Source organism: Panicum virgatum, chromosome 9N (assembly GCF_016808335.1).
Source record: "Panicum virgatum strain AP13 chromosome 9N, P.virgatum_v5, whole genome shotgun sequence".
Taxonomy (NCBI): Eukaryota; Viridiplantae; Streptophyta; class Magnoliopsida; order Poales; family Poaceae; genus Panicum; species Panicum virgatum.
The window spans coordinates 55,088,214-55,112,423 of NC_053153.1; the positions used below are offsets into that span (position 1 = coordinate 55,088,214).

Sequence of the window (24,210 nt, forward strand, 5' to 3'; positions counted from 1 at the left end):
CTTGTTTGCACAAAACTGGCAATTCAAGGCATAGTCCATTGCACAGTTGTGAATAAGTGTAGCTTTTGTCCTAGATGGAAGTTCAACTTAACAGTCTCTGTCGAATACTGGTATATCAATGAGGGTATTTCTAGTGTGGCTTGAATTTCTTGGTGGGGATTGTTGGAGTAATGGGCTTGGCCCATTACTTCTAAAGCATTAAAAAAATTTAAAGCCAACTATTAATGCTAGGGAATCAATGCTTAATTCCATACCGGGAATTGAGGAGGATCTCAACCGACTTAAAAGGTGGACTTCGTGTACACCACTTGTGAAGCCGGTAAGAGGAGGACGGTGAACCACACGCGCGCGCGCGCTCGCTCGCCTCGCCGGGCCGGGCCGGGCCGTGGCCGAGACGAGGCGCGGCGCGGCGCGGCCGGCCGGCCGGACGGGCGGTGCGGTGCGCGTGCGCGTGCGCGGCCGGACGTGACGTGCAGGTGCTGGTGCGGTGCGGTGCGGTGCGACGTGATGTGCTGAGATGAGAAGGATGTTTTGCAGTAAAGAGTATTAAAACAGAGGGTTATTGTCGTCACTAATGACCGGACATTGAAGGCTCTTTACGACGTCCAGGTTCGTTGAACCTGAGGCACATTAACTGCCGCTCATCAAAGCCATTCATGACGTCCAAATTCGTTGAACCTGAGGCCTATCGTGCCTATATAAACCAGCACCCTCTCCTCTCATCCTCACTCATCTCAAGCACTCATCCAGGTACTCCTCTTCAGGAGACCTCTCCCTTCTCCCTCAGCTTCTTTCTGCCTTCCCCACCGCTAGCACTGCGCGCACAGGTCTAGCGAGAGCAGGGCCTCCGGAACCTCTGCTCGCTGAAGGTCCTGCACGGGACGCGGGCAATTAGGTTTTTGGGGAGCGTCTTGACGCGACTGCTCGCTCCCTGAACGACTCCTTCGTCTACTTCCCGGCGTAACCGTTCGTGGGACTGCACTGCGAACATCTTCCTGCATCGACATAGTTCGGCTACTTCGAGCAAGACCAGTCGAATAGCATGTCTATTCCAGCTGGTAACGGCGCAACCGGTGCCTCCGGCACTGGTCCCGCCTTGGGGTACTTACTAAACCTACTCTGGTTTAATTCTTTGTTCATGCTTATTAGTGAGAATAACATGAACACATGCACATATCTTGTACACACATTATCACTCATCTATATCATGAAATTGATATTAATATTTGGAATTAAAATATACCGAAAATTGCCTAGATATCTAACACCTCATGGATAGATGCTGCCAATACTTTGAATTTTAAAAACCAGGCTACCCTTCAACTTGAACCCACCGAACATCAAGTTAAGTATGAAAAAAAAGAGAAAGTAAGGCAAGGTGAAAGCCAGAAGCGTGTCCATATATATAGGCATATACCGATTTCTTTCGTCGTGGGCAAATAAATAAATAAATATACCCCAATTTTCAATCGCTGCTAGTAGCCGCTTTTTTGAACCCACTAATGACACCTTTATTTCTCCGGTTAATCTTCCACCGGAAAAAAGCTATCCAGCAAGGTTTCATCACCTTTGTTTACTTTTTCCTTTGGAGGACGCGATCGAATTTCTTACCTTGCTTGTTGCGTTAAGAAAGAGCATCTCGACCCATCGGCCTCCGTCCCTAACATTTGAGGGTTGAGACGTTGCTAGCTAGCTAGCTACTCATGACCAGTAGTTACCGTGGCCACACTGCTGCCTTGCGTCACCAAGCACATATAAGGTGGGAGAAAGAAAGAGAGGGAGCAGGGTCCAGTGGCGTCGAGCGAGCTGCTAGCGTATAGTAGGCAGAAAAGGAGCGAGGGGCGTCGCTAGCTAGGAGGAAGGAGGAGGAGGAGGAGGAGGAGAGGAATGGAGGAGGTGGCGGAGCTGGGGCACCTGCTGGTGTTCGCCTTCCTCTTCTGCTTCGCCGCCTACATGGTCGGGCCGGTGATCACCGACGTCACCATGGGGGCGCTCTGCCCCGGCCGCGACGAGTGCTCCCTCGCCATCTACCTCACCGGGCTCCAGCAAGCTGTAAGCTACAGCTACTACTACCTCTGAGATCGTCCTCCTCATCCATGGTCCGCTCCCGCTCGATCCTGTCACTTTTTCTTACATGCTAAACCTCTGGCCACCCACCAACGATGCTGATCTTTTATTATTTGCAAGCCATCTGCGGTACACTTGGCTGATCAAAACTTTAAGTCACACAGATTAGCATAGAACATGAATTTGCTTTTCCTTGTGTTTCCTGGAATCTTCTTGGAGCAGTTATGCTTGCGCTTCCTGCTCTGAAGAAGTGATCTTCAGATACGGCTCACCTCGTTTCCGAGAACACACACGCGGAGATGCCATGAGACTGGAGAGTGGAAGCTCCACTGAGCACCCATTCGCAGTCCCTTATTACAGCCATCAGCTAATCGCCACACCGATCGCCCTCACCCCACAGTGCCCTCGCATTAACAAGTCGAAAGCGAGTTTTTATTGAGACGACGCACTATTTTTTTTTACTTGAGCGGAGAGCGAGAGAACGGCAGTTGGCCGGCGCCGTTTCCCCCGGCGTACTCTCGGTGACGAGTGCTGATGACACACTAACGGCCGTGTCGGTCATCTCACCTCTGCTCTAGAAACGTTTTTTCTTTTTCTTTTTCTTTCCCTTTTTTTTCTTTTTTCTTTTTTTTTTGGTCGGAGGTCGAGCCCCGGACCGGGTAACTTCCAGTACCCTGCACTCGAGAACCGGTGCACGGTGTGTGGTGGTCGGTTGGTCGCCGTACGTCACGCGGCGATTTCTACCACGCACGCACCGGATTCTGTCCACGTCCGAATCCCAGCGGCCGGCGCCTTTGTTAACCAACGTCGCACTCGCACCGACCACACTTTTACTTCGCCCGATATGTCAAAAAACAAACCACGCGCCGTCCCCAAGAAGGTGGTAACCGGTAAAGTTAACAAAAGAGTCACGCGACTTTTCCAGCGGCGGTAATGCCTGTCCAATCTGCCGGCCAAGCGAGGGGCGACGGCGACGCATCCATCGATCGACCGACCGGCCACCAGTGAACTCGGATGCCCGATTGCTCTCGGACTCGGACCACCGCCAGGCGTGCCGGCGACACCACCATGGCACTACGCCGGCCTCCGCTTCCTCCATCATGTCATCGGGAGAGAGAGGCAAAAAAAAAAAAAAGTTGACGGCACCGCGCATGCCCGCGACGCCGACGCGCACCGCCCGACGAGCGGGGCACACGACGGAACACGCGTGCCTTCACGTCGGTTGAAAAGTGGGGCATGCATGTCTGCCGCAATGCCACAGGTCCCATGATGCTTCTCTCCGTACTCGACATGGCCGTGTCGTCCAACCGCTGTCTGAATGTTGATGCAGGTTACGGGCCTGGGCGCGCTGGTGCTGACGCCGGTCGTCGGCAACCTGTCGGACAGGTACGGCCGGAAGGCGCTGCTGGCGCTCCCGGCGACGGCGTCCATCGTCCCCCTGGGTAATCCAACCACCTTTTGCACGTTACACAGCTGAACATTCCTCTCTGAATGTTACACTACGTAGCACCTTTGTGGTCGTGTGGACTGACCTGTTCTCCCCTCCGACAAGGCATCCTGGCGTACGGCCGGACCAGGGGCTACTTCTACGCGTACTACATCACCGAGACCCTGACGGCGACGGTCTGCGAGGGCAGCATGATGTGCCTCTCCCTTGCTTACGTGGTATCTCAGCACGTCCCCGCCTCGAGCTGGCGTCACCAACAGACAGTACCTTGGCTGGATTGCTGCGCTGAACATCTTCGTTCTTCCCTGCTGCAGGCTGACAGGGTACCGGAGGCGCGGCGCGCGGCGGCGTTCGGCGTGTTCACCGGCGTCTGCAGCGCCGGCTTCGTTGCCAGCACCATAGCAGCCCGCTTCCTCCCCGTCTCGTCAACGTGCCAGGTCTGCGTCCGAGAACACACGCCGGCGGTGATCCTCGGCATCCGGTGGACCCGAGTCACCCAACTGCATTCTTCTGGCGCTGCAGGTCGCCGCAGTGGCAGCGGTGGCGACGGCCGTGTACATGAAGGCCTTCCTCCAGGAGACGGACGGCGGAGCCTCCTCGTGCAGCTGCGACGAGGAGGCCTCCCGGCCGCTCTGCATTCCCTCCTCCAGCAGTGAGGAGCTGTCGCCGAAGCTCCCGCCTCTTCGCAAAGCACCATCGCTGTCGGAGATAGCCGCCCTTCTTACCAGCAGGTGACGTCTGTTGAGCCTTCGACTGTCTGAACTCCTGATGGCCTCTTGAGATCTTCTGAAAGCTGTCGCGGATTCCTGCATTGCGAAGCGTATTAGTAGCAGAACCAGAACCGTAAGCAAAATCCACTCTAGCTATGTGAACATGCTGAGGTTAAAATTTCAACATGCTGAACTTTTTAGATACTGATGGCAACACCGTCAACATGCTGAGGTTAAAATCACATAACAGATGAACTTTTTAGATACTGATGCACCTTCAGGCACGTTTCTTTTAGAGCACGCCACTCATGGCGCTGATCTATAATATTGGCAAAGCTACAGATAGATAATTAAAAAAGAATGCAAGATGATATGCTTCTCTCAATTCACCTCCTGAATTCTCCAAACAACTTGCAGCTCAACCTTCTCGAGAGCCGCAGTCGTCACATTTTTCCATGGCCTTGGCGACGCAGGCCAGCTAAACACACTATTGGTACATCTCTTTTCTGGTACAAAATACACATCTAAGATGAACATGTAAATTATCATGGTGTAAATGCTATGCAGTTCTGAAAGAATTCATTGCGCAGATGCATGCACAAAACTTATGTTTCAATGTCAAAACCGGGAATTGCCATATACACCTGATGGGTGTCTTTGAAAGTTGCTTCTAACTCTTCTGCCTTGTGGGATACAAATGCAGTATTTTCTGAAGGCGAAATTCCATTATAGCAAGAACCAGTATGCCAATTTGCTACTTATTATTGGCATTACAGGAAGCTTCTCACAGGTACAATTTTCTCTCATACGGAGTAGTATTTTCCACAGTAACTAATTGTGACTACATCGTGCTCAAATTTTACTTGACTGCATCTAAAGCCGTGTAAAATTGTGATACAGCTAACTGTGATGCCACTTCTAGTGCCAAAGCTAGGTGAACAGAAGCTACTTATCATAGCACTTACAGCGAGCTGTGGGCACGTAAGGATGCTCATTCGTTGGATCGTCATATCTGTTTCTGAATAAATTTTGGTGATAACTATTTTCATTTGTTCTGGTGTTGATGCTGCAGGCATTCCTATACAGCATCGCATGGTCGTTCTGGGTATGCAAGTGTACTTTTTCCCCCCATGAGATTTTGGTTGGCAGTAGTTCTGATAAATTTTATGTCATGCGTGGTTTTTGAAGGTCCCTTATCTTGCTGCAAGTTGTGTAATATTAAGCATGCTGGTCACCCCATGTGTAAGTAACACATGTTAATGTCCCCTTAGTCAAATGTTTTTGGTTCATTAAACCATATGAACAAATCTTTTTTATTGACTATGTTTCAACAGATAAGGAGCATCATATCAAAGAAAGTGGGACCTTTTGAGCAGGTATAGTCACACGTCCATCACTGGCAGCTGATAGTTTCTGATGACCCAGTATATATTAATGCAAATGGAATTTCTTCACAAATCAAATGGAAGCTGCTTATTTTCCACAATATACCAGCAACTCTTTTGCATGATTTAATTTTTTACTTGTAATCAAGGGAATGGTCCAAGGGTGTATCACTGGAATAAGCTCAACTGCAAATGTGATATCTCCTCTAATTTTTACTCCACTCACAGGTATGTACCTGATGTTGTCTTTACTAACGCATCTCAACTAAGAATAAGTTAACATCTCAACTAAGAATAAGTTCTTCAGATTCTTTTTTCATACTAATTTCCTACTCGTTTTTTTTGAAACTGTACAGCGGGGGAGACCCCCACTGTGGTATTATATATTATATACGAAAGAGAAGAAACTGTAAGAAGCAAAGCTCCCAGGGACACCAAGTGCCCAAAAGGGAGAGAAAACTCAAAAGAACAACTAAAGAAAAGAACTAAATTTGCACAAGGTTGATCCAGTTAAGGAACTCCTGTCTATTGCTATCCTTGATCCTATGAGCTTGGAGCCTTGCTTCATCGACAAAGTCTGCTGTCCAATTTCTCATTGACGGCCTTCTCCCTTCAAAAATAGCACTGTTTCTTTGTTTCCTACTCGTGAGCTTGGCCAAGTATTTCTAGACATAATTTGTCTCCCTTTGGCCTGACAGCCTGGTGTCTATCAGAAGCTACGCCTTTCTACTTAAAAGGTTTCAGCCTTGCCTGTGCCGGATTTGCAACGGTAGGCTCATAAGTTGAATATTTCTATTGCCACAATAAAGCTGTTTTGTTCATCATGTAATAACCACTTGATGTTAACTTTTTGCTTTACTGCTGTTTTTGCAGCTGGTAGCGCTTGCAACAAGCATAAGTATGAGGCCAGCTGAAGTACAGCGGCCAGATAGGAAATAGATGAGCCAAAGACCGCTCTGGAAGAAAAAAATCGTGGATATATGCATGTACTGTACATAGTTTCTACATGTGTACCATTAATCTTCTATCATCTACTAACCACTGTCAATAGCCATTGTGAAGTTTTATGTAGTTAGCATTACATATAATTTGCACGCTACTCCACTGTTAGTTGATTAACATGGACAGCGGGTACTGATGTAAAACGTCAGAAAAACTTCAGATGTTTGAGTACATACATACTTGTAACAGACTTTCCTAAATTGTTGCCTCATTGAGAATGTAAGGCTCAATGCTTGACTCCTGAGTAATGCTGTTACAAGCCGTGCTCAATAGTTCCACTATTTCAGTCTTCCTGATCTTAATGTCTATCTCGAATAATCGATAGATAAAGTACGGCAGGTTTTTACAAAATAATAATGCCTTTCTAGCTCGGGCTTCAGGTGTCTTTCCCGCAGAATAATGTGAGTATGTGACCAAGCTTTTAATAATGTTATGTTATGTCATAAACCTTGTGTCCTGAAACATTACTAATAGAAGAATACCGAGAAATTGATGAAGAGTACTGACCTGTTAATGCTGATGTTTTCTTTTTCTTGATCTCCCATGTGTGAAAGTGCATAGCAAATACACTTCTGTGAATTCCTTGTTCCTTTACATAATCCATGGCTCTAAGTTCATCATTGTTCCTCTGTTCTTTTGTTTTTCTTGATCTCACATGTACACAACTGCACTATTTCCGTGAATTCCTCATTCATTTACACAATCCATGGTTCTAAGTTCATCACTGTTCCTCTAACAATGATTATTGTTTAGCCCAATAATACCGAAGAACTGATGAACCTTCAATCTTTTCATCCTATTAATTAGCAGCGATCAGCACAAGAAACTCATGCTGCAAACAGATTGATTCAGTGAAATGATATGATTAAGCCTCACAATATTTCTATTGATGGCTATTATGCAGGAAGTAATGCCAGTGGATACTTGTTTCGAGTTAAGTAAACAAAAAATGCTTGTCCATGCTTGCAATGCCGAAGAACAAAACCAGAATGTTGCAGTTGAGAAGAATAAGAACCGAAAAAACTACTCCCTGCAGGGACCCAAAACATTCTCACACAGCAAAAAAAATTTACAGCATTTGGTATCAGTAATCAGTAAGTTATATAAACAGCAAAGTGGAAATGAAGCTCAATGGGTCTGTGAAATCAGCACAGGACATTGCCACTAAGTAAATGTACTACTACGTGCAAGAACACACATCAAGTAAGGTGAGATTGACAGCGATAAACCACATAATTTTTCTGTCAGAAAAAAAATTGAAATGATGCAACACCATGGCAGATTTTCATAAGATGCTGGCTCACAACTAGCACAACTCAAAATTTTCATTAAAATGGCCTCCGGAACACATACCTATAGCATAGAAACGACAAGCTACTAAACCACACTTTGCTGCTATATCATTCATAAGAGTGTGATAACTTATTAATGTATATGTACAATTTTGAAATGGCCCTGAAAGTTGGACAACAGATCAGTTGACTGTAAACTCTTCAGAGCCATCAGAGATGTCTTCATCATCAGTCGATGACACACTTCCATCAGCAGCACGTAGTACTAGCCTAAGTAATCCTGTGCTGTCCTCAAGGTCCTCCGATGAATCTTCTTCAGTTGATTGTTGCCTACGCTCTGATGCCAGTAAGTGCCGGATAAACAGCTCTGGTAAGTCAAAGTTCCAAAGCTTGGCTCTTCTCTTGCGAGGTCTCAACTGGAGCAGTCAAACAAGAATGTACTCACGTGAATCGTAAATATTTAGCTTTTACATATCAAAGGAAAATGGATGATGCTGAACTGTAAAGAGTGGAGTGAGAAGTAATGTACTAATGCCTCTGATTGACCATGAAATAAGTATTGCATCTTGACAAACAGATTGCCCACTCGATACTATATCTACGTCTAATAGTAATGCTTAATACTACATGTATGTGGAGGATATAGGCTGACTGGAAGTAGAGATGATAAGGAGAGACAGAGATGTCCCAAACAGGGGATATTACCTCCTCAATATTTACCACAGGTGCTCGCTCGATGGCAGAGGGAGTCCACATTTTTACATCATTATCAATTCCACTGCTTGCAATTGTCATATCATGAGGATGTGGCTCAATGCAATTCACTATGCACTCATCACCCTCCATGGCTCGTAAAAACCTACCATCTCCCTTTCTCCAAATAAATATCCGACCACAGTCTGACCCACTAGCAACGTATTCATCATTTGGCCCAATGAAAGTCACACGCTTCACAGTTTCACGATTGCGATGACCAACATATACCTGAGGTGCAGGTTGAGCAATATCTTGTCCAGATGCAGTCATTGTTGATTTGTAACCTTCATTTGCTCCAATCTTGATAGATGAGATTGGGTCAGATCCCAGTCCTCCATTTTTGGGAAATAGGTAAATATTTTCTTCATTATAAGATACAAGCAACTCACTCAAGTGAGAGAATGCTAACCCTGTTACCCCAACACGTTTATCGTCAACAAGATGTGGTGGACAATAGCAGTCAGATGGGTGACCAAAATCAGATGACCCATCCCACTTGTGCTTGCGGATGTCATACACACGAGCATATGCATTGCTTCCTCCAACGGCAAAAAGATTTGGGTTCCTCGGATCTATTGCAATCGCATTAAGGTGAACACAGGAGGAGAATCCTGATTTCCTTAAAGAACTTCTGCAGAGGAATAGTTTTGTGGCTGTGTTTGTTCTGAGATCAAACTGCACACGAAAGCAATGGCTAATTATACTTGGTTATAGGTCCGTTTATAAGCATATGAAGTACTGCACTTATTTAATGGCTCACATGTTGAACAAGGCCATCCTCGCCACAGCTGTAAAAGATATAAGGGCTACCAGGCTCTACAGCCAAATTATGAGCCCTTCCCCCATGTTCACCAAGCAATGTAGTGGACACATCTCCACCATCCTGTACCTTGGCGAGTCTCACCTGATAGTGGCAGAAAGATTACTGAGGATGATAGAGATAATATGATCAACTAAATGGGTATGCAAGATCATATGCGCGCCAACCTCGCCATCGGCAGCACAAGTGACAATGGTCCGATCATCTGTGCAGGGCATGAAGCGTGCCTGGAACACGTTGCCACCATGGCCTGAATGGAACTCCAATTTGACGGCGCCAGTGTCCCAGTCCCACAGCATCACCATCTGGTCGTCGGACCCTGATATGAGGGTGTCACCGACCTCATTGAAGCCCACTGTGTTGACGCAGCCCGTGTGCCTATCAAGCTTCCAGTGAATCTGGAACCGCATCACAAGGTCCTGCAAGGAGGTAATTCCATCAGCAACCCACAACAAATGCATCCAGTATTCATTTACTCTGATTAAGCTGGTAGGGAAAAAGCTAGCGATGAGCTCGAAATTCGGATAGTGCTGCTGAATAACTCTAATGGAGCCAAATGACCAATTCGTCAAACAAACACCAAGGCTACACGCAAAATCGCAGCAACTAGCACCGCCTACAATGCTTCGAATCCACCAGCTAAACGGAACACCGAATGCCCCAATTAGCGCAAGGCGCCCCGGCCCCGAGAGCAGGCCACGCCATAGAACAGGCCCGCTGCCCAGCCCGATCGCGTGCCGCTGCGCGCGCCGATCCGCCCCCCACGACACGGATCGAGACGCGAGGGTGATGGGGGATTAGGAAGGCGCGGCCGCGGGGGAAGAAGGGAGGCTGGGGAACCGACCGACCTCGGAGCCGGCCGCGCGGCGGGCGAAATGGCGGGGGAGGAGGTCCCCGACCTCGCGGAAGCAGAGGTCCGCCGCGCCGTGGCGCCGCGCGCCGGCGGCTGCCGCCGGCGCCGGGTGCCTCCACGGGCGGCGCATGGTGACGGGGTGCGGTGGGGGCGAGCACGAGTCCTGGAGAAGCCGAAGGGGGCGCAGAGGAACGGGGTGGAAACGAAAGGAGCCGGAGCGTAGATTGCTACCGGAACACGAGGGTTCCCGTTCCCCCCCGAAAAAAAAGGAGGGTTTACCCGCGGCCGATGAGACGCACACGTGTCGTGGAGACGGGGTTGTCTACGGCTTTGTGCGGGACGGGCCACCTGTCAGTGGCTGGGCAAGAACTTCGCGGTGAATAGCAGGGGTGTTCCAGCTTCCAAGCGGGCCCAGTACACATCTTGATGCAACGGCGCTGTAGATACTACTACGGATCAACCGCGTTGCTCTCTGAATCCTTTCACTGAACCACCCTACAGACAGCTTCATGGGCAATTCAAGCGGCAGGCTTTCAGCCAGTGTCTATGGCTTTGAACTTTACATTGTGAGAAGGTTAGCATAGTAGGTAGTAGCAGAACTGTCCCTTTTAATTTAATCATCTGCAATGCCCTCAAAACTTTTACTCTCAGCACTGTTTTTATTGTGATGTAGTTGTTCACCTTTTAGCTCGGTTGCTTTCTTTGGTAATGAGATTCCTCGGTTGCTCTCTGATGGGAAAACATCAGGACCAAAGTAGCTGATACAGTGAGTCCAGTGTTTAGTTCCCAAAAATTTTTGCACACACATTTGGAAGACAGGTTCTCGGAGGAGGAAGTGAAGGCTGTCATAGATGATCTGGCTACAGATAAAGCGCCAGGTCCGGATAGGTTCATTGTAATCTTTTTCAAAAGGAGTTGGTTTGTCATCAAAGAGTATATTATGGCAGCTCTGTCCTACTTTCATCAGCAACATGATCAACACTTTCATCAGCTCAACAAAGCTCATATGGTCTTGGTCCCCAAAAAACAAGATGCACGTTGCCTAGGGGATTTTCGGCCTATCAGTTTGACACACTCCATTGCTATGCTCTTCTCCAAGATCCTTGCGACCAGGTTATCCTTGGTGCTGAATGACCTGATTTCAAGAGCACAAAGTGCCTTCATTAGGAGACGGAGCATTCAAGATAACTTCCTATATACAGAGAACTTGATTAAAGATCTACAACGGCGCAAGCGACCAGGATTGTTCCTAAAACTTGATATAGCAAAAGCTTTTGACAGCGTCAGGTGGGACTTTCTAATGGAAGTTTTGGAGCAGTTTGGTTTCCAACCAAAATGGCGGGCTTGGGTCTCTATTCTCCTTGCAACAAGTTCCACATATGTACTCCTGAATGGTTCCAGGGGCAAGTGGTTCAAGCATTTCACGGGTCTCCGGCAGGGTGATCTGCTATCCCCAATGTCATTCATCATTGCCATGGAACCGCTCCAGAGGCTATTTTACATTGCGACTACGGAAGGACTCTTGTCGCCTTTGGGTGCAAGTGTCACTAAATTGCGTGCTAGCCTCTACGCTGATGATGCGGCGTTTTTTTTTTAATCCAGTCAAGGAGGAGGTGCAGTTGGTGGTAGATATTTTGAACATGTTTGGGCAAGCTTCGGGACTGTACATCAATATTTCCAAATGTGTTGTATTTCCTATAAGATGTGAGGGCTACAACTTGGAGGATGTCATGATGGGGTTTCAATGTCCAATAAAAGATTTCCCTTGCAATTATCTTGGTCTGCCACTGCATACTAGACAGCTGAGAAGGCTTGATATTCAACCTGTAATTGACAAGGTGGCTAATCAGTTATCAACTTGGAAAGGTTCATTCATCAATAGAGCTGGTCGTTTGATGCTGGTTAATTCGGTGCTTTCATCTATGCCAGTATACTTCCTGACCGTCTTTGACCTCAAGAAGTGGGCTCTGAAGAAGATTGATAAGATTCGTCGGGGCTTCTTATGGAATGGGACATCTCAGGCTAAAGGAAGTCAATGCTTGGTTGCTTGGGACACCCGTAAGAAACCTAAAGCAAATGGGGGCCTTGGTGTGTTAGATCTGGATAAATTCAGTCGGGCGTTGAGCCTGAGATGGCTCTGGTTCAGTTGGGTTGATCCTGATCGGCCTTGGGTTGGCTCACCGGTTCTCTGTTCTAAAGTTGATAAGCAGCTTTTCCGTTCTTGCACGACGGTCACAGTGGGCGATGGGCAAACCGCAGTGTTCTGGGACTCGACCTGGGTGAATGGGAATGCCCCGAGAGATCTGGCACCAAATTTATATAAGCTAGCATGGAGGAAGGGACTCAAACTCAGGGATGAGGTGGAGAACCGAATCTGGATGAGAGGACTTCGGCGAATGTCGATGGCAATTGAGATGTCAGAGTTCATATATCTGTGGGAAGTGGTGCAAGGAGTTCATTTTTCAGACTTGCCAAATCAGATTACGTGGAAATGGACTTCAAATGGATTATACTCTTCCAAATCACCGTACAAAGTTCAGTTCTTTGGTTCCTACTGTTGACGCGAAACGATCACACACCAAGCCCGAGATCCCCGTACGCCAAGTTCGGACTGCACTTGATTCAAACCAAGGCGTGCCAGTCAATTTGACCTGTAAATTGACAAGGAAACAACAAACAGTCAAATTCAAGAGTGTATCGGCTGGATTTCCGAATCACTCTCACGCGGCGTATCGGCAAGGCTCTGCTGATACAGAAAATGACAACAGATCGGGTATAAAAAAGCGTATAATAAAGGCGATCTACAGGGAATCGACAATGAGCTGCCGATACAGGTATGCAACTAGACGGCTAGATCTTAAGCCGACACGTGCAAGATAACGATGTACAAACCCACGAATATGTGGATCTAGACAAAACTAAGCTTGTAACCAATCTAATCAGCTTTACAAGGTTTATCGTGATAAATAAGGAGCTTACAACCGATTAAATAGATCACTAAGCCGGGTAATTTGTGAATAGATCTAAACGAGAAAACAACGATACGCCCGAGATCAAAGCTTAGATAAATTCGATAAATTTTGAATAGATCTGAACGAAACCACAGCGATGCGCTCGGAAGATAAAACTCAGATTTACTCGGTAAACGAAGACTTACCAGCAAATCAAGTCACTCGAATATGAGGCGTCCTTGATCAGCTTGAAAGAACTCGCAAAAATGAAAAAAGATGGCGAAGTCGCCGACGAGAAAGTAAATTGCAAGTAGTAAGGTTTGTTTGTTTGGATGTGTATCAATCTTTACAATAGCCGGGGACTCATATTTATACCCCACGCTAACACAATCCTAGCCGATTATGGCAAAACACAATTCTATCTTAAGAAATAAAACTATTTCAATAAACCAAATACCCCCTTCCAAACCGAGGCCGTCTCGAACCAAATCTGCGCATTAATGCTGAGACACCTAATCGGCACCAAACCGTGACCGATCTCTTTCTCCTGTAAACCAGCGCCGTTTTCGCAAACTGATATCTCTTTCCTTATTCCCTTTTTACGCATACCAAAAAATGGTGTCAACACATGCCCCCCAGTTTCAGAGTGAATTATCCTTTTACTCCAAAATTATCCCTTCAATCATAATTATTTCCTTCAAACGGTTGCCCAAAAAGCGCTTCATGTCGTTCCTCGTATCCAGTGTAAACGGCTCATCAATCCGGGGTCACCTTATAAGTACGTCAGCATACTCTTCCCCCTTTCTTCTTTACAGCTTCTGCATCCGAGCTATCTTTCTCCTTGCTCAAGAACTCATCTGTTCCGCCGCTTCCGGATTTCCAGCTGCGTCTTCCTCAAACGTCGAAAGCTTCCCCAAGGTTCTACCAATGGCTTCCATCTCCGAGATCCCCCAGGTACACTGACCTCCCATCTCCCTTCTGCGCCGCCATTCTAATTTGCAATTTGCGATTGTTCTTGATTTCCTTTTCCGTCATTATTTCTAGACCCTTAGGAACTCAATCCTCATCCCTCTGTCCGAGCAACCCAGTATGATTTGCCTAGGCCCCATGAGTAACCCAGATCAGACTAGTATAATCAACTTGGAAACTGGCAGAATCCACCTCAAGGCTTCAAACATGACCTCAGATTGGTCCCTCGCCTTTAGATCTTGGCCAAACATCATCCCAGGGTGGAGAAACTGGTTTCGCAGGGTAGCAGGCAGTCACCGGGCTACTTGGGAGCAATATGACATTAGCCAATGCCTCAATCTGTCTCTGCCTGAAATGGTCAGGAACGAGCCGATGCTCATATCGGCTTCTTTCTTTTGGTCTAATGCTATCAACGCTTTCTTGTTCGGCCATGGTCCGATGACCCCAACCCTGCTAGATGTTATGATGCTTACTGGCCTCAATATCACTGCCCCCGACCGGTCCATTGATTTTCTGGACAAGGCTTCCTTTAGAATAGAGACCAGGACCATCGGTGGGTGGAAAGGATATGTCACTAATAACACGAAAACTGGCTCTGTATCACTTAGGGAACATACTGCTTTCCTCAACATGTGGCTAGAAAAATTCATCTTTTGTGGCAAGACAGCAGGCCCAACGAACAACACCTTGAAGATGGCTGAAACCCTGGCTAGTGGAAACCCAATACCCCTCGACAAACACCTTCTCGGATCAGTTTACCATCTGCTTCACCAAGAATCGGCCAAACTCAGGGCCGATCAACCAATCTCCAATCTAGGAGGTCCCTGGTGGTTTATTCAGTTATGGCTGAACATGTATATGAATAAAACCATGGGAATCAAACTGTTAGAAATATCCTTCTCATCAGAAGAATTTGACGAGGAAGAAGATCCAATCTCTTGCCGTTGCACTTCCTTCGGTGAAGCAGCTATTATGATTGCCAATGACCCCAATGTCTTTGTCAAAACTGACTTCTTCAAATGCTTCTACAATGGATTTACCGAAGATTCCACTATCTGGTTTGCATATCATGATGATAACAATGAATACGAGAACCCCTTCAAGTTCAATCTCGATTTCTAGAGAGATGACGAAGAAGCCACAAATATCATGAGAGAGGCCATATCTCCAAGAATCCTACCTTCCAACTTTACTTCCGGAAAAAGTGTCATTGGCTACAAATTCTGCTATCCATCAATAGTAGCCAGACAAGTAGGATTCGTCCAAGTACCACCTTTTCCCTACTTTGCCGATAAAGTACAAGCGAGGCACCCAATCGGCAATGCTCTTGCATACAATCGGCTGAAAAATCTGGAACCTGTCATTAACATGACACAACTAGCCGATTGGCAAGCAGCACCACTTACCACCATACCCTTCGCACAATGGTGGTCAGAATGGCAAGAACACCTTTTCTGCGGATCATTAAAGATCTACTGCATCGCCTTGGATGAAAATTATCAAGGCACCGATGATGAGGTACATACAAAAATCTCTTTGTTGTATTTCCCATCTTATACCACTTACTTGTGTTCTAACAAATACTTTTAACAGGCTGGTGTTTCTTCTCCTCCAAAAATCAGCAGAAGCGGGCAGCCGATCAAATACTCTCCACCAATAAATTATCCTCTTATCGGCTATGACGCAAAAAACCCTTGCTGATATTGCTGCTGGCAGAAAACGCAAGATGACCAGCACTAAGAGAACAGCCCAGAGGACTCAAGGCTCTTCTGGCCATGCTTTGACCATCACATTTGCACCAGATGCCGATGCTCCAACAGATGCTACTTTTTCCCCATCAGAAGGTAATAGACAACTTTCACTCTCCTTTCTAATTATAATGCATATCTTACTGATCACACCATCCGGCACTTAAAACATAGCTGCCGAAGACATAAACGAAGGGGATATCCAAGAGATTACTTCCCAAACACCTCCAACAGTTCAGGTAATTTACTTGTCTATTTACCATTCTTTGACACTTGTCTGATATTTGCATCTTCAAAACCAGATCCAATGCCTGCCCTCCAAAAGGGCCAGAACAACCCCTTCAACGGCTCAGGTAACACAATCACTTTCTCTCTTTGATCTGATCTTGTATCTGATTCAACTTTGTTGTCCAGCAATCATCAATCATCATGCAAGAACCATCAATCATCCCACAAGATGCTCTCCCCGATTCCAATGCTCTAGTATTACTACTAGCGTCCTCCTCTGCACTAGCTACCGATGAAGCTCTTCCGAAACAAGTAAGACATCCTTCCACCTTTCAGAAACTGAAAAATGAAAACCAACTAACACTCCCATTTTCTTCATCAGGTACAAGATAGTCCAGATAACAGTCTATTCTCCTTCCAACTTGGAGCAATCAGTGCATAAGATGAGGCTACATCATCGGCAGAATCGGCTCCATTATCAGAAGAGACCAAGGCCAAGCTTCAGGAAATTCTGCAATTTCTGAAGCAAGATATTGGCCAACTGGTTTGAGATGCTGAGCCGATTCGCACCATCTTGAAGTCTCTAAAAGGTCCCCTTCCAGAAGCTCTCGAGGAAGTACTGCATCCTGCTGCTTATATCGAGAGTCACCAGATTTAAGTTCTCAGAGCTCAGAAACGTCTCTCTGATCGGCTTCAGCAAGAGCAAACGATCAAACAGAGAGATGATTTGAAAAGTCTTGTGGAAGCGACTCGTGGAAAAATTATCTCTTTAACCCAGTCTAAGGCAGATATGGAACAATCAAAGAGAGACTTGGAAGCCAAACAAGAGCGTCTCACCAAGGAACTGGAGCAAGTAAATCAAGAAGTTGCCGATGTAGATAATAGACTATCTCAACTCCCATCGGCACTCCAGCAACTTGAGGTGGAAAAACAAGAACAAGCTCGTCAGACTTACCAACTCCACAAAAGTCTCAAGCCAATACCAGGTTCTGCTGAAGCTGACAACAAAGAGATTCAAGATGCTAATGACATTCGCCTGCGTGCGATCTCTGTGATCCGAAATGCTCTCGGATCACTGTAAAATGCTACTTATCTTTGATGTGGTAGAAAAAAACTTCAATTGATGCACTGCCTCACAATGTTGATTCACAACTTTTGCCCTTAACAAATACATATCTTCTTTTGTATTATTTGGATTTTATCGCCCTAAGGTCGATACAAAATTATATCGGCCATCAGAAGCCAATGTTGTTAAAACACTATTGGCTTTTTTTACATTTTTTGCTCTAAAGGCGACATCTATTATGTCGGCTATACCAAACCCAGCCGATGTGCAAACCATCAGCTTTTACAAATATATTCAAGACTCATCCGTAGGTCCAATTGTCTGGCTTGATGACATCTCATAATCGGCAATCTTCAAAAACCCTGTTTCCCATGCTTGACCAGAAAAACATCTTACTCTCTCATAGTTTTCTTCACAAGCTTCTGCCGATGCAATACTGAACGATGAATCAGCTGCAACGACTTCGACAACATCACCAATCCATTGTATAAGACATTAATGCATGGTAGATGGTATGCAACAATTGGCATGAATCAAATCTCTTACCAACAGCAAATTGTATGAACCTTTCCCATTGAAAACAAACAAAGTAGTGGGAAGAGTCTTACTGCCGATGGTCAGATCAACACATAATGCTCCAACTGCTAGAGACACAACACCCTCAAAGTCTTTAAGCATCATATCTGTCTTAGTCAAATCTTCACTGCCTTTCCCAAGCTTGCGTAACATAGCATATGGCATTATGTTTACTGCTGCTCCTCCATCTACCAACATCTTCGTGACAGGTTTACCATCAACAAAACCTTTCAAAAATAAAGCTTTGAGATGTTTGCGTTTTTCATATTCCGGCTTTTCAAAGGTAGCCGGTACAGGTTCCAAATTTAGTTGAGCCATTGCTTCTTCCAAATCTTGCTTTTCATCACCATTATCTGGCGCCATGAATTCACTGGGCAACATGAATACCATATTAATAGGTACAACCAATAACCATGATTCTTGCTTATCATCGGCCCTTGACTTAACACATCAAACCTCTGACCTGACTCCTCTTCTAGGAGCCTCCTTTATCTCTTCTTCCAACACTTCTGTCTGACGCAGCCTCTGAACTTGCCTCTTCTGTGATCTGGTCAAACCCGCTGGACACCACCGAGGCCAATCAATATTATCATGAATAGGCTCTCTTTCTGGATCCCTGCGATGTGGGTACTCATCTGAAAGTCGAGCATCAGCAGTTTGCTCAACCCGCTCATCAGCAGAAATCCTTCCTCCTGCAAGATCACGTAGCATGGTCCTGCCCCCCAGCCGATCATGCACTAAAACCCTGCCCCCCAGCCGATCATGTACAGGGGTGCGTCTGTCATCGCACCTTTCTCTGATGATCGGCCCTCGAGGCCTCTGGTCGAAATGTGGCTTCTTGTGTGACCGGTCTTCACGGTAAAAACCGTTGCACTCTGGACAGTTGTCTACTGTCGGTAGAGTCAAGCCTTCTTCCCAACATTACACAAAGAAAGGACATCTCCAATGTCCCTCGTGTCATTGCGCAGATTCTTCTCTGTACTATCTCCTCTCTTGATCATGCTGGAACTTGTTCAGAAGCATCCGAGACGTGACCTTCTTCTTTGGTGCCGCAGATTCCTCTTTTCATTGCGGCTTCTTGCCTTTGGCTTCATCGGCCGTTATCTGAGTTTTAGGATCAACAGCTCCAGACTCCTTGACCGATTGTGACGTGATCACCTTTGTCTGCAATGCGTTCCTCTTCCCTCCAACATCTACCATGTTAGTAGGAAACGGGTGCCCATCAATGTTCATCGCCTTTTTGGGTGTCTCAAACTTGAGCCTCCCCTACTCTATAGCCGATTGTATCTGCTGACGAAACACTTTGCATTCATTTGTATCACGAGATGTCGCATTGTGCCACTTGCAGTACTTGATATTCTTCAACTCTTGATCTGTCGGGATCTTGAGATACGACTTCAGCTTAATCTGACCCTCTAACAGCAACAGATCAAAGATTTTGTCTGCCTTTGTAATATCAAACCCATATTTTTCGGGTTCCTTGTTACCAAACGGACATGAGATCGGCTTCTTGTTGCTCTGAACCCACTCAGCCGATCCCACCATCTGGTCATCATCCGAATCAGAGGCATCTGAACAGTCAACAAAATTGACTTTCTTCTGAAAGTTGCTCATCTTCTGCTCATACGATTTGATATCCCCCGTCATCCTGTGAGCCATCTGACTGATGCTGTAGAACTCTTGGGAGGCGTACTTCTTCTTGATGTGCGGCAAGAGTCCTTGGAAAGCAACCTCTGCAAGCTGCTGATCAGACAGAACCAGACTGAAGCACCGGTTCTTAACATCCCTGAACCTCTGAATGAAGGCAGCGACCGATTCATCATTTCTCTGTCTCAAGTTGGTCAAATCGGTCAGCTTCATCTCTTCTATGCCAGAGTAGAAGAACTGGTAGAACTGCTTCTCTAGATCGGCCCAGAATATTATGGAGTTGGCTGGCAACGTCGTGAACCATGTAAAGGCCGATCCAGAGAGAGACATTGAGAACAAATGCACTTTCAATGCGTCGTTCTGAGCTGCTTCTCCACACTGCATGATGAATCTGTTGATGTGTTCCACTGTGGAGACCTCTCCATATCCAGAAAACTTGGTGAAATCTGGAAGCTTGTACTTGTGGGGCAACGTCAGTTGATCATACGCAACTGGATATGGAGTTCTGTACATCAGATTTTGCTGCTTTGGCTTCAAGCCAAACTGATCCCTCGTCACCTCAGCAATTTTGGATGCCCAATCGATCTGTTGGCCATCAGTTGATGCTGGCTGTAGCACTGGTGAAGCTATCGGCAGAGCTGCTGATGCTGGCTGTGCACTGGGTGTAGTCATCGGCTGAGTAGTCGATGTGGTCCGCGCGACTTGCTGAGTGACTTGATTAGACGGTGACTGGTGGAGCACCATTTCATTGCTATGACTATTCTATGCTGGCCTCTGACTAGGTTGTTGCTGTGCCACAGGAGGTACATTAGGCACATTCACGTGACGCACAAAACTAGTCACAGGATCATGGAATACCCATGTAACTCCATTGGCGTGAGGAAGTCTATTTGCCAGGACCTCTGTAGGAGACTTGGGCTGTATCATCATCGTCAGATTCTGCTGTTGAGGTGTCGGCCTTGGAGCCGACACATTGTTTGGACTCGCTGGCGATGGCGCTGATGCAGGTGTAACCGATGGCTGTGCAGCCGGTGCGGCGTCTTGAGACTGGGTCGGCTGTGAAACCGACGCATTAACTTGCTGATTCATCGGCTGCGAAGCTGATGAGCATGGCTGCCCTGCTGAAGATGGCATCATGTACTCAGGAGGCATACCAAATCCAGTAGCAGGCTTCCAGCCAGCTGGGAACCCTGTCATATAGTTTCCCTGTGCATGCGCAGCCATTGGTGTAGAACTGGTATACACAGGAGGAAACTGAGATGGTACTGCAGTACTAATCGGCTGTGTATCTCCGATATTCCCATCTGCATGAGCCTGAGGGTCAAACCAGGGCGTGCCAGTCAATTTGACCTATAAATTAACAAGGAAATAGCAAACAGTCAAATTCAAGAGTGTATCGGCTGGATTTCCGAATCACTCTCACGCGGCGTATCGGCAAGGCTCTGCCGATACAGAAAACGACAGCAGATCGGGTATAAAAAAGCGTATAATAAAGGCGATCTATAGGGAATCGACAATGAGCTGCCGATACCGGTATGAAACTAGACGGCTAGATCTTAAACCGACACGTGCCAGGTAACGATGTACAAACCCACGAATGTGTGGATTTGGACAAAGCTAAGCTTGTAACCAATCTAGTCAGCTTTTACAAGGTTTATCGTGATAAACAAGGAGCTTACAGCCGATTAAATAGATCACTAAGCTGGGTAATTTGTGAATAGATCTAAACGAGAAAACAGCGATACGCCCGAGATCAAAGCTTAGATAAATTCGGTAAATTTTGAATAGATTTTAACGAAGCCACAGCGGTGCGCCCGGAAGCTAAAGCTCAGATTTACTCGGTAAACGAAGACTTACTAGCAAATCAAGTTGCTCGAATGTGAGGCGTCGTTGATCAGCTTGAAAGAACTCGTGAAAATGAAAAAAAGATGGCGAAGTCGCCGACGAGAAAGTAAATTGCAAGTAGTAAGATTTGTTTGTTTGGATGCGTATCAATCTTTACAATAGCCGAGGGACTCATATTTATACCCCACGCTAACACAATCCTAGCCGATTACGGCAAAACACAATTCTATCTTAAAAAATAAAACTATTTCAATAAACCAAATACCCCCTTCCAAATCGAGGCCGTCCCGAACCAAATCTGCGCATTAATGCTAAGACACCTAATCGGCACCAAACCGTGACCGATCTCTTCCTTCTGTAAACCAGCGCTGTTTTCGCAGACTGATATCTCTTTCCTTATTCCCTTTTGACGCATACCAAAAAATAGTGTCAACACCTACTGCACGTTCAACTCACAAGCGATCTGGAAAGCCAATTCTGAAGGCAAGCATCGCTTTTTTACCTGGTTGTTGGTACAAGGAAAAATTCAGACCGCGGACAACTCGATTCTGAAAGGAATTCAATGCAGCCCGATCTGCTGCATGTGCCATCAAGAACTTGGGTCTGCATCTGACTTATGCTTGCACTGTTGTTTCACGCAACAAGTTTGGTCTCTGGTCTGGATATAGAATTCCAAATGGGCCGGGCATGATTGGCGGCCCAAAGCACGGCCCTAAAAAACACGGCCCTAGCCCGGCACTAGGCACGATCAATAGTGCTTAATGCCAGCCTGGCCCGACGACCTTTTAGTGCTTGGGCTGTCACTACGGCCCATAGTGCCAGCCCGAAGCACGACACGATAATGGCCGGCCCGATAGCGGTCCATGTGATTCCATGGCCCAGCAACCCACCTTCCCTTCCCTCTTCACCTCTCAGATATAAAATCATCAAACCCTAATTTCTCCACCCCACACCAGTCGCCCCTCCCTCTCTCCTCCACCCCTCCACACGACCACGCCGGCCGCCTTCGACCCCGGCTAGCGTCCGCAACCCCCGGCCGCCTCCGCCCCGGCCACCGCCGACCCTGGCCCCCGCTCGCACGCCCAAGCGCAGCACACAACTGCCCGGCGCCGCCTCTAGCCTCCGCGCGCCAGATGGGCCGCCAGAGCCCGATGGGCCAGTCGGGCCGCCGTGTCGGCCCGGCCCTATAAAATAGCCTTAGTGTCGGGCCTGGGCTGCCAGTTTAGCCCGACGGCCCGATAGGCAGGGCACTATCAGGCCCGATGGTCTGATAGTGCCGGGCCGCTTCGGGCCGGGCCACGTCGGGCTAGGGCCGGGTGGCCCATTTGGAAATCTATATGTCCGGACATGCCCAGATGGGTTGGTCTCCATTCCTGCCCTGAATGTCAATGTCCAGGAATGGTGGAATTTAGCACTGCAGGTAGTTGTGGCTGCAAACAAGAGCGGGGTGGTGCCTCTACTAATCTACACGACATGGAACATTTGGAACAAAAGGAATAGGCACATCTTCCAGGGAGTTTATCAGGCACCGCAACGTATTCTGGGATTGATCAAATAGGAGATGGCGCTCCGACAACAAGCGTGTGAGCTTTGGGTGAATAATGTAGTTTCATAATGCATATCGGCTCTAGGAGTGCGAGTCTTTTAGTTATTTACGTAATATCAATCAGTATGAACATTGTATTGCTTCTCCTTCTTATATATCTGGTAGCGCTTCTGCCTTTAAGTTCAAAAAAAAATTGCACAGTGCTAGTCACATCGAATCTTTGAACACATGCATGAAGTATTAATGTAGTTTAAAAAATAACTAATTACATAGTTTAACTGATTCATACGAGACGAATCTTTTAAGCCTAATTAGTCCATGATTAGACATTAATTACCAAATAACAACAAAATGTGCTACATTACCAGAATCCAAACTTTTTCACCAACTAAACACCCTAAGTCTAGAAATAAGTTCATCTATACATTATAGGTTATGTAACTTTGTATAATGTTACATAGGGTTTCAACGGTGCGTGCAGCTTTACATCTCAAAGCTGACAATATATATAGGGGTTGTTTGGATTCAGGAGCTAACTTTAGACTAGTATATCACATCAAAGAGAATTTTGATATTTATTAGTATTAAATAAAGTCTAATTAGAAAACTAACTGCAGAACCCGGGTCTAAACTGCGAGACGAATATAATGAGATATATTAATCTATAATTAGCCGATGGTTATTAATTGATCTCATTAGTTATTAGATTCGTCTCGCAAATTAGGACTATCTGTCAAAAAAGTTTTATAAACAAATTTTATTTGATACTTCTAAATGATGAGATTCTTTTTGATGTGAGAGGAGCTAAAAAAGGATTGGTAGAAACGAATAGGGTCATATTCATCCACAGTTTCACACTGGTTTGGGTATAAATTCGCTCTGATCGGGCTGTAGCTGGTAGCGATTACATATGCACATATATATTAAATTAAATGTTCCGAGAAAAATAGGATTAAGAAAAGCACACCATCGACTTAGGTGACCAATACCGGACATAGTCGAACATTGTAGCACAGAAAAAAAAAATGGAGATGCGGGGTATCGATCCCCGTACCTCTCGCATGCTAAGCGAGCGCTCTACCATCTGAGCTACATCCCCATTTGTTTTCATTAGCACACTGTTACTTTATTATTCTAATCAACTGTGACCTTTTTCCTCACGGCGCCCCAATCCCCCTCTGTCGGCCGTCGCCAGCAGCCAGGATCCTCGAGTTAGGTTCATTCGTGTGAAATGAAGCTATCCTCCGATCGCCGGGGTTTCATTTGAAACAACGTGTCAGGTGCTTCTCCTTCTCGTTCCCT

General features: G+C 46.4%; 3 protein-coding genes and 1 non-coding gene across 5 annotated transcripts; 1 reads left to right on the forward strand and 3 right to left on the reverse strand.

The window, feature by feature from the left end:
- Window positions 1-1,633: 1,633 nt before the first annotated feature.
- LOC120689771 (hippocampus abundant transcript 1 protein-like) lies at window positions 1,634-6,867 on the forward strand. 2 transcript variants are annotated; one of them, XR_005681436.1, is made up of 14 exons: window positions 1,634-2,052; window positions 3,398-3,509; window positions 3,620-3,732; window positions 3,829-3,951; window positions 4,037-4,245; window positions 4,642-4,717; window positions 4,928-5,014; window positions 5,125-5,205; window positions 5,297-5,329; window positions 5,413-5,466; window positions 5,559-5,600; window positions 5,759-5,837; window positions 5,966-6,378; window positions 6,483-6,867. XR_005681436.1 is itself a non-coding variant. In XM_039972170.1 (14 exons), exons 1-14 carry the CDS (start codon window positions 1,888-1,890, stop codon window positions 6,546-6,548), a joined length of 1,311 nt encoding a protein of 436 aa, XP_039828104.1. In that variant the 5' UTR covers window positions 1,642-1,887; the 3' UTR covers window positions 6,549-6,867. The 2 variants fall into 2 exon arrangements, 1 of the variants encoding a protein (XP_039828104.1); XM_039972170.1 differs by having other exon boundaries at window positions 1,642-2,052; window positions 6,308-6,378.
- Window positions 6,868-7,893: 1,026 nt separating this feature from the next.
- LOC120689770 (DDB1- and CUL4-associated factor 8-like) lies at window positions 7,894-10,575 on the reverse strand. Its single transcript, XM_039972169.1, has 5 exons — window positions 10,328-10,575; window positions 9,647-9,898; window positions 9,420-9,563; window positions 8,609-9,334; window positions 7,894-8,319 (listed from the first exon to the last, which is right to left on the reverse strand). The coding sequence occupies exons 1-5, from the start codon at window positions 10,460-10,462 to the stop codon at window positions 8,086-8,088; spliced, it is 1,491 nt and encodes a 496-aa protein (XP_039828103.1). The 5' UTR covers window positions 10,463-10,575; the 3' UTR covers window positions 7,894-8,085.
- Window positions 10,576-19,136: 8,561 nt separating this feature from the next.
- Window positions 19,137-20,189, reverse strand: LOC120689129. The gene has a single exon (XM_039971463.1). The coding sequence runs from the start codon at window positions 20,187-20,189 to the stop codon at window positions 19,137-19,139; it is 1,053 nt and encodes a 350-aa protein (XP_039827397.1).
- Window positions 20,190-23,934: 3,745 nt separating this feature from the next.
- Window positions 23,935-24,007, reverse strand: TRNAA-AGC. Its single transcript has one exon. It is a non-coding gene; the product is annotated as a tRNA-Ala (tRNA).
- Between the last annotated feature and the right edge of the window lie 203 nt (window positions 24,008-24,210).

What these genes read in the sequence shown, in the direction of transcription:
- LOC120689129 (XM_039971463.1), bottom strand. Translation starts at nt 20,189, where the DNA reads ATGACTACACCCAGTGCACAGCCAGCATCAGCAGCTCTGCCGATAGCT.
- LOC120689771 (XM_039972170.1), top strand. Translation starts at nt 1,888, where the DNA reads ATGGAGGAGGTGGCGGAGCTGGGGCACCTGCTGGTGTTCGCCTTCCTC. An exon ending in TCACCGGGCTCCAGCAAGCT is followed by an intron (nt 2,053 to 3,397) that starts GTAAGCTACAGC and finishes ATGTTGATGCAG; the next exon opens with GTTACGGGCCTGGGCGCGCT. An exon ending in CCTGTGCCGGATTTGCAACG is followed by an intron (nt 6,379 to 6,482) that starts GTAGGCTCATAA and finishes CTGTTTTTGCAG; the next exon opens with CTGGTAGCGCTTGCAACAAG.
- LOC120689770 (XM_039972169.1), bottom strand. Translation starts at nt 10,462, where the DNA reads ATGCGCCGCCCGTGGAGGCACCCGGCGCCGGCGGCAGCCGCCGGCGCG. An exon ending in GCCGCGCGGCCGGCTCCGAG is followed by an intron (nt 9,899 to 10,327) that starts GTCGGTCGGTTC and finishes ACCTCCTTGCAG; the next exon opens with GACCTTGTGATGCGGTTCCA. An exon ending in CTGTGGTAAATATTGAGGAG is followed by an intron (nt 8,320 to 8,608) that starts GTAATATCCCCT and finishes TGACTGCTCCAG; the next exon opens with TTGAGACCTCGCAAGAGAAG.